The sequence below is a fragment of the Diadema antillarum genome, unplaced genomic scaffold (genome assembly GCF_040938485.1).
Source record: "Diadema antillarum isolate AM-2024a unplaced genomic scaffold, OU_Dant_1.0 seq00000547_RagTag, whole genome shotgun sequence".
NCBI lineage: Eukaryota > Metazoa > Echinodermata > Echinoidea > Diadematoida > Diadematidae > Diadema > Diadema antillarum.
Window position 1 is genome coordinate 284,532 of NW_027271493.1, and position 15,531 is coordinate 300,062.

The window sequence follows — 15,531 nt, forward strand, 5'->3', positions numbered from 1 at the left end:
AACCATTAGAGTGAACACCACCTTTCGTCTCAGTTTGCTCTGTTCTGGACGTGCTTTCAGGCACACGTAAATGTCAGCGGAGTTTGCTTTTGAGATTCTCTACTAGACACGTCTGCTGGTAAAGTAGGTATGTGTACGTGTCCAACACATCGACATTCCACCGTGCAGCGTCTATTTATAGCATTGTGCATAAAGAACGAACTTTCACGCAGGAGACTACGTGAAATGGTTTTGCATTCTTCACTGGGGATTTGAAACAAGATAATCAACAGCAAAACAATGATACCATAGATTATAAATGCACATTGGAAAAGCATTATGTGCATTTCACACGTATTGTCAATAGAGGGTAGGGGTGTTGGATTCAAAATTACGGTGCAACTGAGCGGGTCAAAATAACAGCCCACGTGTTCAAAGCTGCTATCACATTTTTTTTTTTTTTTAATGCACGCTTCTGAATGCAGAGTATTTTCTTGACATGTGAGAAAAGTTTCAGGCAAATTGTGAGATGTTAGATAAGCATTAGGTGTGGAGTTAAATTAAGGTGTCGATGTGTTGGACACCCAACTAGAACTAGATTGCTACTTGGTCTATGATGTACCAGACGTAAAACTCCTGTAGACTTGTCTGAACCTTAAATGTCACCGGCTGTAGGAGGATTTTGTTTACTTGTGCTTTTGTTCTTCAATACTGGAGTAACTCGCGGATCTTACTGTTGGATTTTCATTTGGATTATCGTGTATCCCCCTCCCACAGTAGGGAGATTTTTCACTTTTAGGGTTGACAGCTTGCAATTTTAAGCATACTTACATGCTCCATTTTTTCTCTTTTGTTCCCCAAATAATGGGGGGGGGGGGGGAGGCCTCCCACCCCATCCCCCACCACCACCACCGCGCCGCTGTCCCTTGGTTTGACCCAACGACGATGCAGAGCATCGTCCACAATAGAAGCGGCGCGCCAAGTTTTTTTTTACATTTATTATTTTTTTTGCTATTTGAACCCCCGTAAGAGATGTTTTCCTGCCATCTACTAACACAATGGATACCATAAAAAGCAGTCCATGATAACGTCTTTTAAGACCAAGTAACATTTTAATACACAGTTATATCCAGAGTTATCATGTGTTTGGTTATTAACTTAATAAGTTAAGTGAGTCTGGACATAATGACGGCGTTTTCCCGTACACATTAAATTAAGGGGGGGGGGGGTTAAACCCCGAACACCCACCCCCTCCCCACTGCCCCCCCCCCGATCCCCGATCCACTGTGCTCTCTGTTCGAGGTGATCTTTTGGATAATTTGAATCATATGGTGTGGTGAGGTCCAGTGGCAGTGAACAAAAAAAGTTCAGCGGTTTTCAGGTCCAACTGGGTCTACAAAAAGTTGTTGCTTGTTGCATGATTATGTTTGCTTTGTTCTGATAACAAATTTGTTAAGTGACATGCAATCACAACACTCATCTTGAACATGATTGTGTGTGCGATTCTGTAATTGTGAATTTTGAAGAAAAAGCTTAGTTAGAGGTCAAGATCAGAGTTTCATCCATCAGGATGGGCTGATTTTGTTTATAGACACCTGCCCGAGTTTACATACTTGGAGTATACTCAGGATTTGACCTCGGCAGGTTAAAAGACGATTTTTTTTAAATGATATAAAATTTGTCACTATGGATAGGACCACTTGTTATATTTAGTATGAAGCACAGATTATCATGAGATATATAGGTAAAGGTGTATGGAACTTTCTGTTGTTTTTTTAGAGTGTAACTCACTGAGCTTGTTCTGCAATACCGTCAGCATCATTGTTTTTGTTTTTCAAAGCGCTTTCAGATTTTTGAGACCACTTTAGTATCCTTGGTCTGAGAAGGGAAAGTATTGGACATCGTGGTTATAATTTGATATATGTCTAGATTGGTTGTAATGTCATGTACGGTAACAGTTTGCTTTTCTCCCTCTGAATGCAGCATAGTTTTGAGTCAAGTGTCTAATTTTGGAAGTGACTATGGCACTGCCAAATACTTTCCGAAAGATGGTCGTGAACCGGCTCACGACAAAGTTCCGCGAAGCGGTGAATATTGTCTCGGCTCCTATGGTGGACCCAGGACCGTCAGAAGTTCTGATGAAAACGAGGTATACTTTTGTACTTGACACAATATTTTTGTACCACTTCTGCCTCAAATATCCCTATATTGGTCTTTTGATACTGTTAGATATTATTGCTTTTTGTTTCCTGTTCTCATTACAATGTAGGGCCTATGTAGTTATCCATTCTTAGAGTTTATTATAATATGCATCCTTATTGTCATTGTTTAATACTAAATCAATCATGTTTCTGTCAGATTTTTTTTTTGGTGTGTGTGTGTGTTAAAAATGTGTCAATGTGTGATGAGGAAAAGGTAATCATCTGACTCCCATAGTCTAAGTTGTTTTTCCAGTGATATTTAGTAAGCTACTTTTAAAAACAAGATCTACCTTCAAGCCAAGTTGGCTATCGTTCTATCACAAGAATTTACTTTAATGAAAAATATTCATTTTGAGGAAAACCATGGAAAATGCAGACTATTTTCATGGCAAAAGCCAAGTTGGAACGAATAATATGTTACCCTGTGAAAGCAAGTAGGGTGTAGATGTTTGCTTACAGTAGCTCATATTTTCCGCTGTTTATACGAACAGGTTTTTTTTTTTGCATTGACCTCCTTGACTGTCCGTTGCTAAAGAAAAATACAGATAAGATCACAGTATCTTTCAGTGATTTTGTTTGTAGAGGAATCAACCTATCAACAATCTGCCAATAGAACTGCTTCAGATTTTTTTTTTTTTTTTGTCAGTGCCTTTTTCTTTTCTTTTTGATGATGGAAATTTAATACACTATTGAATTGAATTGAATTGAATATATCGTATGCAAGTCGTTAAAATGTAGCATAGTTTTTCGTAAGAGTATGTGAGAAAATGACTTGATTTCGCGGTTTTATAAGTGCAATAATAATTGCAAGGTCATTGCAATTCTGAAAGATTAGAATGTGTAGTCTAAGTAACTTATTGTATCTGATGTTCATTGTTTTAATTCTTATTTGTTTTTAAAGTTTGAGTCAAAATGATTTAGTTGAAAGATGGTTATGGCTGTTCATTACTGAGCTGTTTTTTCATGAACAAATTAGTTATTTTCAATCTCTCTTCTTTTTTCTGCTTTCTTTCCAAGCTTTTATTCTGCTCTTTCCTCCCCCTCTCTCACTGGCCCTGTCTCTTTTTCCCTCTCTCTCTCCCTTTCTCCTCCACTTCTTCCTTCTCTCCCGTTCTATCTCCCTCTCTCTGTCTAGAAACCCTCTGAGAGCTCTTTTTTCCACCTTTTCACCTGTCTCGATGTTTCCCCTTTTATCCTTTGACTGTCCAGATTTGTAGGAATCAATGCATCGGAAATCAACTGGACTGCCGGCAGATATGAAGCAGCAGGAAAACCTCCGTTTGGTGCTGGGATGGAGGTAAGATAATGGTCCATCACCACATGTTTCGTTCTGTGAACTTTGTTGATGACATTTCTTGCAGTGACATTGAACTCTTGTATTTGGATCGCGAATTTAACAACACGCGAAATTGTCTCCATGCGCTTTGTCGATAGAGCATTAACGTAAGCGTCGACGTCAATTCGCGAAAACAACACCTCGCGAAAATTTCTATGACCTCGTCATTCGCGAAAATATCTGTACGCGAAAATAACAGCGTATACAGTAGTTTGACCCTTATATTCCAAAAGGCAAATGTTTGATGGGAGTCAATTCTCAAGGAGTAACAACAGAGAAAATCTAAGGGGTTAAACTGGCTTTTATAACAATTGATATGTTTTTTATCTGATATCGCCTTGAACCTAAGTATACCATGGCTCAGACATGAATTTTATAGCAATTTGAAGGTTATATATTTAAAAGATGATAGTGTTGTAAGTTGGAATTCAAGCAATGACATAGTCATGGGTGCAATAAAGTAGTCATGCGGAGGTACATACAGTGTAACATTAGTAAAGTACAGTGCATTTTTTCTACAAAGTTCACGTTCTTTTATAGGCATCAGGAAATAAAAGGAAGGGCTCGGGTTAAAAGAATATTGTTGGCGCGTAAAAGTGACCAGGTTTTTTTTGTCACTTATAGATACACTCTGTAGCATAAGTTGTTTCGCATGTTAGCCATGCAGCTGATGTTGAAACAATTCACTCAATTAGAAATGCTGTATCCCAAACTCACACGTACTTGTCTTGACTCAGAATCCGCCCACCCCCCTCGACTTTTCGCGCTATAATTCTGTAAAGCGAGAAGGCCTCGCCGCGAGACTTCTTGACTTTCTTTTTTCAATTCTCGTGCAACTTTAAAGACCAAATTTGCAACGTCCGCGCATGCTTTGTCAAAGCCACGCCCATTTTTGCAACGGCACGTCGCCCCAGAACGGGCACAATTTTGTGATTTTGTGTACATTGACTATGGAAAAGAGTGCTCTGTCATGAAAGTCATAAAAACCTAATTATTTTTACAATTAACCACTTTCATTGATTAATTTTATGCTAATTATGGTAGAAAAGTGGTCAGTGACAATTTCCAATAAAAAACAAGAAAAAAAAAAAACCAAAAGTTGAAAAAGAAAGAAATACATAAGAGATTCTGAAAACAATAAAATACATATAGAAATTAAATGATTTTTGGAAGTTTTATTGTGATGTAAAATTGTTGAATATGCCAAAACAGATTTACAGACAAAAAAGTAGACTGTCAATGCTTTTAATTAAGCTAAAATATGATCTTGAGCTTAATTTGTATAATTGATTAATAAAATTAAAAGTTGATTGTTTCAAAAAATCTTGTGACACAATCTTGTAGATTATGACGTGGATGTCACGCATGCCAAATTTCGTCGCGATCGCACCGCTGATGGCCGAGATCTCGGGGGGGGGGGGGAATCCGCCCCCCCCCCCTCCGGTTTTAGCATAGCCTGGCCTGATTAGGGTTAAATGTTCTGTGCATTGATCTTATCATGGACCCCTTATTGACCTGACTACTTTGCAGACCGTCGGTGAAATCGTGAAAGTCGGCAGTGACGTGGAGAAGTTTAAGGTTGGTCAGTCCATTGCTGCCATGCAGTTTGGTGCCTTTTCCGAGTATACGGTAAGCACTTTTGAGATCTAAAAGCATACACATTTTACACAATGCACCCACCATATAAACACCCAAGAGCTTAAGCTGAAACTCCTAAGCTATTAAAAACTTTGCACTCTGTCCCTCGGATTGGATATGATATCGAGGTCCAGTTTGTGAGAGAGTCACAACTCATGCACATGACAGATGCTGCTTCATTCATTCATCGCAAAGAGCAGGGTGTTTGAAATGGTTCGCCTTACATCCCACTGGACCCCATAGAAGACCAGCTATTGCAGATGAATATGGGCTATCCAGCCATATTGCACTTGATGGAAATGAAATAAACAAAAACAACAGCAAAACAAACAAACAAACAAACAAACAAACAAAATCTATATATATCTGGTAGTCTGTTGTTTTGTTTGTTTACCGGTATTTGTCTTTAATAAGCTAATCTTGCTATTTGTCCAGGTGCTGCCAGAGAGCGACGCCATTCCAATCCCAGCGGCCAAGCCGGAGTTCATCACACTCATGGTCAGCGGGATGACCGCTGATCTCAGCCTTTCGGAGGTCAGTGTGCTTTCCGTTGCATTCTTTTGCATTTTAGACAAATTATTCAGAATGACTGATACCCTGTATACGCCATATATTTAGTGAGTCTAAACTTTTTGTGAATCGGGACTTCCTGACGATTCGCGAGTAGTTTAATTCGCGATACTGGAGAACAATACTGTACAGAGAAATGCATACGTGTGTGTCACATTCGCATTGTGATCAGAGTCATTATTTTCGTGTGTCTTAAATTTCGCGAATGGCATCGCGAAAAAGAGAAACTTCACGAAATATTCGGCATATACAGTCCTAGTAGTACACATTGGCTTAGCCATCTGCCTTTATAGAAGCCAACTAGTGACTGCTCTGCATTTCATCGACCTCATGAGGTATTATGTATGAAATGTGCTTACCTATATGTATCTGCATTTTGGCCATTATTCTTTGTGTGTCATTTCATTTGTCTACATCTTGCTCGATATTTTGCTCTGTCTGTGATTACACTTGATTTGCAGTGTTTTGATCTGTTTCTATTCGTTAGGTTGGTGACCTAAAATCAGGCGAGACTGTGCTGATAACAGGTTTGTGTTGTGTTAGCGTAAAGTTAGAGTTTGTGTATGGCACCACATTACGATATTTTGCCTTGTTTTTTTCTTTCTTTAATTAGAGAATCTTAAGCATACATGATAGTTGTACATGTACATGTTAAAAACTTGCCAATTTGATGTCATCCACTAAATCAGTATTTTTCTCTTTTCTTGTCTGTTACATTTAGCTTTATTTGTGGAAGGGAGAAGCTTGGCACAGATTTATGTTGAGGAGATGCACTGGAGGTTGTTGCCCTGGTAACCATGGTATCCTGTGTTACTAATATTTTCTGGAGTTTTTTTTTTTTTTTTTTTTTGGTGTGTCCACACGTGCAAAACAGTTGTGTGCTAGCTAGCGGGTTACAAACCTCAAGTTTTTGTAACCGATTAATTTGTGTACGTTTGAATCCCCCTATTGATATTTTGCTGCCAATAAGAATATAATAGGTCAACTTGTATGTTGTGCTGTGTTATTATATTTTATAGCAAAACATATTTTGTCAATATTCCCAATTTTTCTGTCTAATTTCTCCTGTTTACTCCTTGACTTTGGATAGCTGCTGCTGGTGGTACTGGACAGTTTGCAGTAAGTACTTGTCACACTCTGTAAGCATGGGAACCCAATACCCCCCCTCCCCCCTCCCCCCCAAAAAAAACCCAACAACAACAACAACAACAACACAAACAAACAAAACAAAAACAAAAACAAAACAAAAACAAATAAACCCCCAAAACAAACAAATAAACAAACAAACAAACAATTAAAACATTTCTGAATTATATACATTTCTGATCAGTTTCCCCCTCTACCCCCCACCACTCCACCACTCCCCCTCCCACTCCCCCCCCCCAAAAAAAAAACAACAAACAAACAAACAAACAAACAAAAACCTAACCACACCAAACCAAACCACCACTACTACAACTATAATAACAGCAGCAAACACCAAACAAGCATTGTTAAACCAATGCATGTGCTACATACAATGAATAATATACCAGTATACTAATACTGTATTTTGTTGTGTCACTCTTTTATGTGTCATCTTGTTAAAATTTACAAGATGTGGACACCACAACAGTTTGTGATATCGTGGAAAGGCATAATTTGTATACAACGTTGTACCTATCGTGCATTTTCTGCACATCTTGACATCTAAAAGCTCTATGCATTAAAGACAATAAATGTATAACCTTCCTCTAATAAACAATCACTAGTAATTAGTTGAAAGTTCGTTTTGTCACAATCAGTTGTAAATTACCTTTTCTGGATTAGACTTTCACCTACCGGATCTGTAGGCTTTCATCCAGTTGATATTCCTATCAGATGAATCTTTTCAGCGAATCAGTAGTAAAGTTTCTAGTATTAGTTACACCTTCGCTTTGTAATGATTGTTTATATATTAGCTGATTTTCAGCTCTTTTAAGTGGTTACATGTTTAGATAGGCTGAAGTTGAGCTTCGTGCAGTATGTTCGCGTGTATGCTTAAAAAAATATTCCATACCAAGACCTCTAATATGCCGAATTCGCATTTCAGGTGCAGCTTGCCAAGCTTGCTGGCTGCCACGTGATCGGGACATGCTCTACAGACTCCAAGGTGGACTTTCTCAAGGTTAGGGTCAATTTTTGATGGTGAAGTGTTGCACCATGATTGCGTGGCTATCTTTGATATCATTATCTTGGAATTTCCCCCCTTTACATCTTCCTTTAGCAAAGTAAATCTTGATGTGATTCTTTTTTTTTTTTGGGGGGGGGGGAATACACACAGACTCCATGGTGTACTTTCTCAAGGTTAAGATCAAGTTTTGATGGTGAGGTATTGCATCATGATTGTGAGGCTATCTTTGTTATCATTCCCCCCCCCCATTTCATCTTATCGTAGTAAAGTTCTTGAAGTGATTTTTCTTTTAGATACACACACACACATACACACACCCAAAATGAATTGCAATATTTTATACTTTTATGAAATAAATACTAAACAAAGAAAATGGAATTTCAACATATTTGAACCCGAGACGTCCAGATTACTGGACCGGTGCTCTACAATAGCTTCTGACCAAAAGAGCATTGAGAATTAAGCATTTCTGGACTTAGCACTGTACAGTGTACTAATAGGGTTTTCTATAGCTCAGTTTGGTAGAGCATTGATTTGGCAATCTGGAGGTCTCAAGTCCTAATCCTGATGGAATCTCACTTTCTTCGCTCAATTTTTCATTTATGAATTATATACGTTTCTGGTTAGTTTGCCATTGTTTCCATTTATCAATAATCTTATGTTACAATGGACATTGCAACTGACTGACTAATTGCCCTATATCGATGTATAAGGCAATTTGTCAATCAGTTGCAATGAAAATATCTTGATTGAAGAATTTCATGAATTTGAATAATTACGCAGTACGTACCAACTGCATGCCATAAGGATTAGAACCGACACTTGCTGTCGGGCGGAAGCTCGGTGGTCTAGTGGAGATGACACCTGTCCGGAGATCAGGAGATCGTAGGTTCGAATCTTGCTCGAGTTTGTGCGCCCATGATTTGTTTAGCATGGCTACTACAAAAACACTGATCAATTCAGTGCTTATTATGTCGATGGAGGGCAATACGTCAATCAGTTGCAAAGGAGAATTGCTCATCAAGTGCCCGAAGTCATTGCATGTCACACTAGTTTCATTGTGTTTACTTTATTCACAAAATGAATGATGATGAAAATAAAGTCATATTCATCCATCATAGAGTCTGAAGTGTGAGCAACATTATGTCGATGTAGGGCAATTTGTCAATCAGTTGCAATGAAAACATCTCGACGGAAGAATTTTGTGAATTTGAATAACTCTCCTTTCTCTCCATTTCCCGACATTTTGTCCATTGGTCAGAGCATTGGATGTGACCGTCCAATCAACTACAGGAAGGAAAACCTCAAGGAAGTTCTTGGCTCCGAGTTTCCGGTGAGATCTAAAATTGCTACCCTAAACAGCTATATATATTTTTTTTTCTTTAAGCTTTCAATTTATGATTATGTGGGGATGTTGTTGTTGTTAGCAGTAATCATGTTGGTAATGATAATGAAAACAGTCATAATAGAAATTCCAATTTTAGGGCCTTCCTGCTATAGGTTTTGTTGATCATAGAATCTTCCCAAGTATGAAAATCCTGGTCAATGAAATCAGAACTGCAACCACAGAATCATTTTAGCTGACAGATAGATGACAATTCTTTTGAAATTAAGTTGAAACCAGGAAAATGCAAATATGGGAAATTGCTAGTTGTATTTATACAAACTATAATGGTTGCTGACCTCATACATGTGTTGGCTTTCATTGAAATAAATTACTGGAAAATCAACCAATAATGATGAACTCCCCGGTATAGCATTAAAAATGCTACCAGACAACCTGCCCAATAGATTTTAGAATTAGAATGAGTCAAGTTGTGCCCATGAAACCATCACTTTTATATAAATATTGACAGGTTGGATTAGTCATAACATGATTGCCACTTCAAGGCATATATGAAATTTTGTACCGCTTGATAGGGAGGAAAATAGAGCTTGATTTAACTCTGCACCACAAAATATTATTTGGTGCCAGAGAGCTATGTTTATTGTTTATTGTTTATTGTTTATTGTGGCCAGGTGCACCACAAAGTGTCCGGAGAACCATGTGTGTCGTGGTCAGGTGCCTGCATTGCTTGTCTTTAAATTAACACAAGACTGTGTCCCTTTCTTCACAGGGAGGCATTGATGTAGTGTATGAGACCATCGGGGGAGAAATGTTTGACACCTGTCTGAAATCGTGAGTTTTCTTGGTCAGTTCCTTTACCTTCATCAATGTGCTCTGATATTAGGTTGTTCCACAGCATACTCGGGCCATGCAATTATTATACAAATAATACACAGGTGAGAAGGCATTAGTGGAGATGCAGCGCACTACGAGGGTATTTACAATATTGTGAAACATGCACTACATTGTAAATACCTGGCTGAGAGTGAGCTGCATCTCCACTAACGTCACAAACTTCCAAACCTGTGCATTATTTGATTTATAGAATGAGTTGAATACTAACTGCATTTTTCATGTAACTTTATGGGTCAATACCAGTCAGATACATATGTAGAACTTGCTCAAAAGTCCAGATGTCTGAAGATGTTGTCCCAAACATTTATGCACTCGGAAATCCAGCACAATACTACAGTACAACGTGGCTTTATCATATAGGCTTTCTGAAGCAGGATATTATGATTGCAAATATTGAAATAGTAAATGACGGTATACTTTGCCCAAGTTGATGTATAAAAGAGAGAAATTTTGTAATAGGGAGAGAGGTGTACTGTAATTTTATTGGACTACATGGAAGCAATGCACAAAACAGTAGACGGCTAATTGAACTGTAAATTGCTTTACAGAGATTGAGAGCGCGAAACTCCTGATGCGCTTGTAACAATTGATTGAATGCGCATTGCTAGTGTAGACATTGTGACGTCAGTGACTGAGCAGTACGTTCTTTCTCTGTAATGTCCCATAGGATAACATGTTGTGCTTAATGACTTTTCATAATTTTTTTTTTTTTGCACAACCATGCGTGTTAGTAAGAAGATATTAAGAGTGCACACATGACTCATTGCAGCGCTTCTAATTGGCTACATTCTTGAACCCATTTTATAAAACTATTCATTGTCCCCTGTGGCTTTATCAAAACATAGGCTTTCTGAAGCAGAATATTATGATTCAACTAACTGAAATAGTAAATGTGCGGTATACTTTGCCCAAGTTGATGCATATGGGACTAGAGAAATTTTGTTGAATAGAGAAAGAGGTTTACTGTAATTTTATTTGACTGAATGGAAGCAATGCCACTTCTTACAGAGCATTCCAGACGATTTTCATAATTTCACATCATGTCCCTACTCGAAGTAAAATATATCAAAAATATTATAGAAATATTTCAAATATCACCCAAAAGTATATTTTTATGATATTTTTGTAAAGAAAAATATACTGAAAATACAAGAAAAGTACCTCAAAAATATATTTTTGAAAATATATATTTTTTTCATACAGTTTTGGAACACCGAATACTGTATGTTAAAATCATGATTTTAAAATATTTTTTTATACAGTTTTGGAACACCGAATACTGTATGTTAAAGTTATAATTTTAAAATATATTTTCTTCTCACGTCGTGCTGCTACAGCAAAAAAATACTGTAAAAATATGTTTTCTAGCTATTTTTGATGTCGTTATGATTTGAGGCTACAGAAATACTGCAAAAATATATTTTTCAAACATTTTTGTTTTACATGCTCGAGTTTGGACAAAACAGATATTATTTTCTTGAGTTATGTTGATGTTTGGGCGTATCCCAGAAGACATATAGAATATAGGTACATTCTTTATATATCAAGACATTATCAATATCCAAATTAAGTTTTCACAATCATAACCTTTCAGCTTGTCTTAGAGCCTAGGCCTATGTACACCTGTATCTACACTCTATACCTAGTTAGTACGTGACACATCACACTCACGTATATATAGCCATTTAGTATTATTTTAAGGCGTGGTTACCAAGTAAATTACACGTTTGATATTGAAAAATGAAAATGCCTCCTCATAACACAAGTTGAAATTATGAATAACACAACAATAATATTGAGTAAACTTTTTTAACACAGTTCAGACTTTATTGTAATCATAAAAACAATTAGAACTATATATTTGTCTTTTTCCATTCCAAGAGAAATTGAATAGCTTATGAATATGCATGACCAGTAGAAACAAGTAAAAATCAACTGGAATCAACTGGTATTATGGTTAATGGGTTTTAATCTAGAATGAACTGGTAAGCAAGCCCAGTCAGGTACATAGCTTTCAAGTGTCAACAAACTGATTACACACAAGTTAATGCGCACACACACACACACACACATATATACATAATCAATCTATATATATATATATATATATACACACACACACAAACACACACAAGAGCATTATACATACCAGGTCTACATAATAGTTTGCTAGTTGAAATGTCAACTGACTTCAATTTGTACCACCTGAAATCACTTTTACCACAATTTTACCACATTTTCAATGTTAAAGCATATTCTAATGTTTGTGTATTAATTTGTTTTTCAATAATTAAGCTAAAAAAATACGGAAAAATATAAATAGTATTTCAAATTTGAAAAAGATATCCTCAAATATCCTATTTTTAGAGTATTTTTACAAACTGACAAGAACGTTTACAGGGAAGATGAAAAAATATAGAAAAAAATATTCGTCTCATCCGAAGACTCGAAACCCCCCCCCCCCAAATATGCTATTTTTCAGAGTATTTTTTAATACATATGAATAAAATATGCTATTTTTGAGTATTTTCCAAAAAAAAAAAATATCACAAAATATGCAGTTTATGCAGAAAATACTCAAAATATGTCCGAAAAATATGTAAAAAAATATATATTTTTCAGTTGGGGAAAAACGACTGGGGGTAGTACACAAATTGACAGCTCCATGTATAGATTTGTGGAATTTATCGTGGTCTTTGAGCAGAGAAACTAATACTCTGAAAAATCTTAAACGAAATTACACTGAACAGTCATGATGACAAAGGAGCCTCATGTATTTCTGAAATGCAGCAGTGTAATTGCATTACAATACCGCTTGAGTGACAAAGTCACCTGTTTAGAATGTCTGCATTCCTTCTTCTTTTGTTCTGTTTCCCTGAACTCCACCTCACGCATTCTTTGTATACGGTGAGGCTGCATGTCATCATCCTTCTTCATTGCAATTTGATTCTGAAATTCTGTTCTTAGTATAACCAATTAATTGTTGTTCACATGTGAAAATCTGAAATCATCTGGATATCTCCTTTGAGAAAACATTATAATCTACCTGATCTAGGAATATAGTTGTTTGTGACAGTTGGGATGGAGTTTCACACTAAAGCACCCCTAAGACTGCCCTGTAGAATCTCCCTGAATTCTTTATGTGAATGTTGACAGCCCTACATCAGTTTCATTTCAGATTTTTTTAAAAAAAAATTCATGATCATTACTATTATTTTATTCTAGTTATTATCAAGGTTCTCTTTTCTGTTCTGTCTTGTGTCTGTGCAGTTTAAACACCAAGGGAAGGTTGATTGTCATTGGCTTCATTACAAGCTATCAGCAAGATGGCCCCCTGGCTCCCAAGAACGAAGCTTCCTGGTCAGCGACAGTAAGCCCACTTGCTCGTGAATATAGCAGAGACTTATAAGTTGGTGAAGTGTTGCCATAGGTGTTTGAAAAGAGACATAAATGTGTATAGTAGTCCACTTCATATGTGATCGTTAGAATGATACAGAAATGAAAACTTCAGCTGAAGTCTTTTTTTTTGCCACTGTGTTTGCGATTTGCTTGAAGGAGACTGTTTTGTGTATCTGCTGTAAGATCGCTTTTGAATTGCTGTAATAAAATATCTTGTATTTTGCTAGAATTTTGCAGCAATTTGGAAAAAATGTACAAAGGGAATTGACAGTGTCAGCTTGATTACAAGTGAAGAGAATGAGAGAGGGGAAAAAATGAGCAAAGTGTATCTGCAATCTTGCAGGTTACAAAAAGATTCTAGACAAATGTCATGACAGAGCTCAGATCATTAAGAACCAGTCGTCACGGTAAGGGGACATGCACACCCTTGTAGGAAATTTGATGGTGTAATACAAAGGCCTACTCAATCTAATGTTATATCTTGATTATTTAGTTTGCTTGGAATTTGTTTTTTCTGCCCAACAGCTTCTCTCAAAGTCTGCCTCCATACGCGGCTTTCTCATCTTCGATTATGTCAACCTGTTCTCAAGGTCGCTGACCAAACTGTCCAAGCTCATGATGAGCGGGGACCTCAAGGTGGGCTACGATCTTGGCAAGCATGACGACAAGGGACCCTTCAAGGGCTTGGAGGGCATTTATGATGCTGTGGATGTAAGTAAATTAGCCTCCTTTAAAGGATCTATTCCGTGCATGTTGGTGTAAACCATTGAGTTTTAAGAGCAATGTGGTGCTACCAATAGAAGAAACGTAAAGATATATTGTATTGCCTATTTCATCATTTGCCAGTAAATGTGATAAAGGACAGACTTTGCTCCTCTCCCCTCTTTTTTTAAAAGGCTTTTCATTGTTTTAAGGTGGGTTGTTGATTCAACGTCATAACCTTGGTTGATAAACACATTTGCTTACTTGAACCATGAATTTGAAATGATCATTCACATCTCTGTTCAGATGACTCATGATATAACAAAGTCTTGGGGGCTGAATTTTCTTTCACTGTACTGAAATTATATCACAGCCAAACAATTAGTATAAGAGAGTTCCTTTATAACCTTCTTGTTAATAACGGAAACGCGATGAACATGCTGTTACCCTTCAAAGAACTACAGAATTGGATTATTGAGAATATGAGTGTGCTCTTAATTATACACTTATTATATAAAACAGATATGGTACTATTTTCTCTCCAACATTTCCAGTATCTGTATTCAAAGAAGAGTGAAGGGAAGATTGTAGTTGAGGTGAATCCACAGGACAACGCCAAGCTGTGAAGACGTGATAGCGACTTTCTGTGAGACAGACGATTGATGAACTCATAACATGATACCGATCAGTACTAGAATCACACTTGAAAGTTGCTTTCACCCTATTCCCACCGGGGGGGGGGGGGGACATTTTGCCCCCCCCCCTCGACGTTTCGCGTGATTATTCTACAACGTGTGATGCTCTCGTCGCAACATTTTATGACTTTTTTTCTTTCAAATATCGCGCAACTTTTGAGACCAAATTTGTCACTCCCGGGTACACCGTTTTAAAGCCACGCCCCTTTGAAAAAAAATTCGTCGACCCAAAAATTGCTCAAAAACATGATTTTTATGTACAAAGGTAAATTGTGTTTTTGCAATTAATTCATATGAAAATAAATATTTTTACTTTCAATGGCTGATAATGATTTATTTTAGCCTGACTATGCTTTAAAAAAAACTTTCTGCGTCAAATTTTGACGGAAAAAACACAACAAAAACAAAAAGTAAAAAAACAAAGAAATACATAAGAAATTCAATAAACAACAAAATGCATAAGAAATAATTATGAAGCCGAATTTTTTCTTCAATATTATTGTTGAGGATATTGTAAAGAATATGTTCACCAAAAATTAGAAGTCTTGTAATTTATTTATTTTTTATTAATAGGCCAAAAAAACCCCCATAAATCAGCATAAACTAATTAATATAAA

The 15,531-nt window shown here is 36.8% G+C and overlaps 1 protein-coding gene across 1 annotated transcript; it reads left to right on the forward strand.

Moving 5' to 3' along the window:
• On the forward strand, positions 1-14,910 carry LOC139734781 (prostaglandin reductase-3-like). The gene is made up of 13 exons (XM_071645573.1): positions 1-127; positions 1,963-2,128; positions 3,390-3,477; positions 5,047-5,145; positions 5,590-5,688; positions 6,212-6,251; positions 6,815-6,843; positions 7,796-7,870; positions 9,138-9,209; positions 9,994-10,055; positions 13,389-13,488; positions 14,043-14,228; positions 14,774-14,910. The coding sequence occupies exons 2-13, from the start codon at positions 2,001-2,003 to the stop codon at positions 14,843-14,845; spliced, it is 1,050 nt and encodes a 349-aa protein (XP_071501674.1). The 5' UTR covers positions 1-127; positions 1,963-2,000; the 3' UTR covers positions 14,846-14,910.
• Positions 14,911-15,531: the final 621 nt, after the last annotated feature.

Excerpts from the sequence above, each read along its gene's own strand:
- LOC139734781 (XM_071645573.1), top strand. The coding sequence starts at position 2,001 with ATGGCACTGCCAAATACTTTCCGAAAGATGGTCGTGAACCGGCTCACG. Across the intron at positions 6,252-6,814 it reads CGAGACTGTGCTGATAACAG|CTGCTGCTGGTGGTACTGGA; the intron begins GTTTGTGTTGTG and ends GACTTTGGATAG. Across the intron at positions 10,056-13,388 it reads TTTGACACCTGTCTGAAATC|TTTAAACACCAAGGGAAGGT; the intron begins GTGAGTTTTCTT and ends GTGTCTGTGCAG.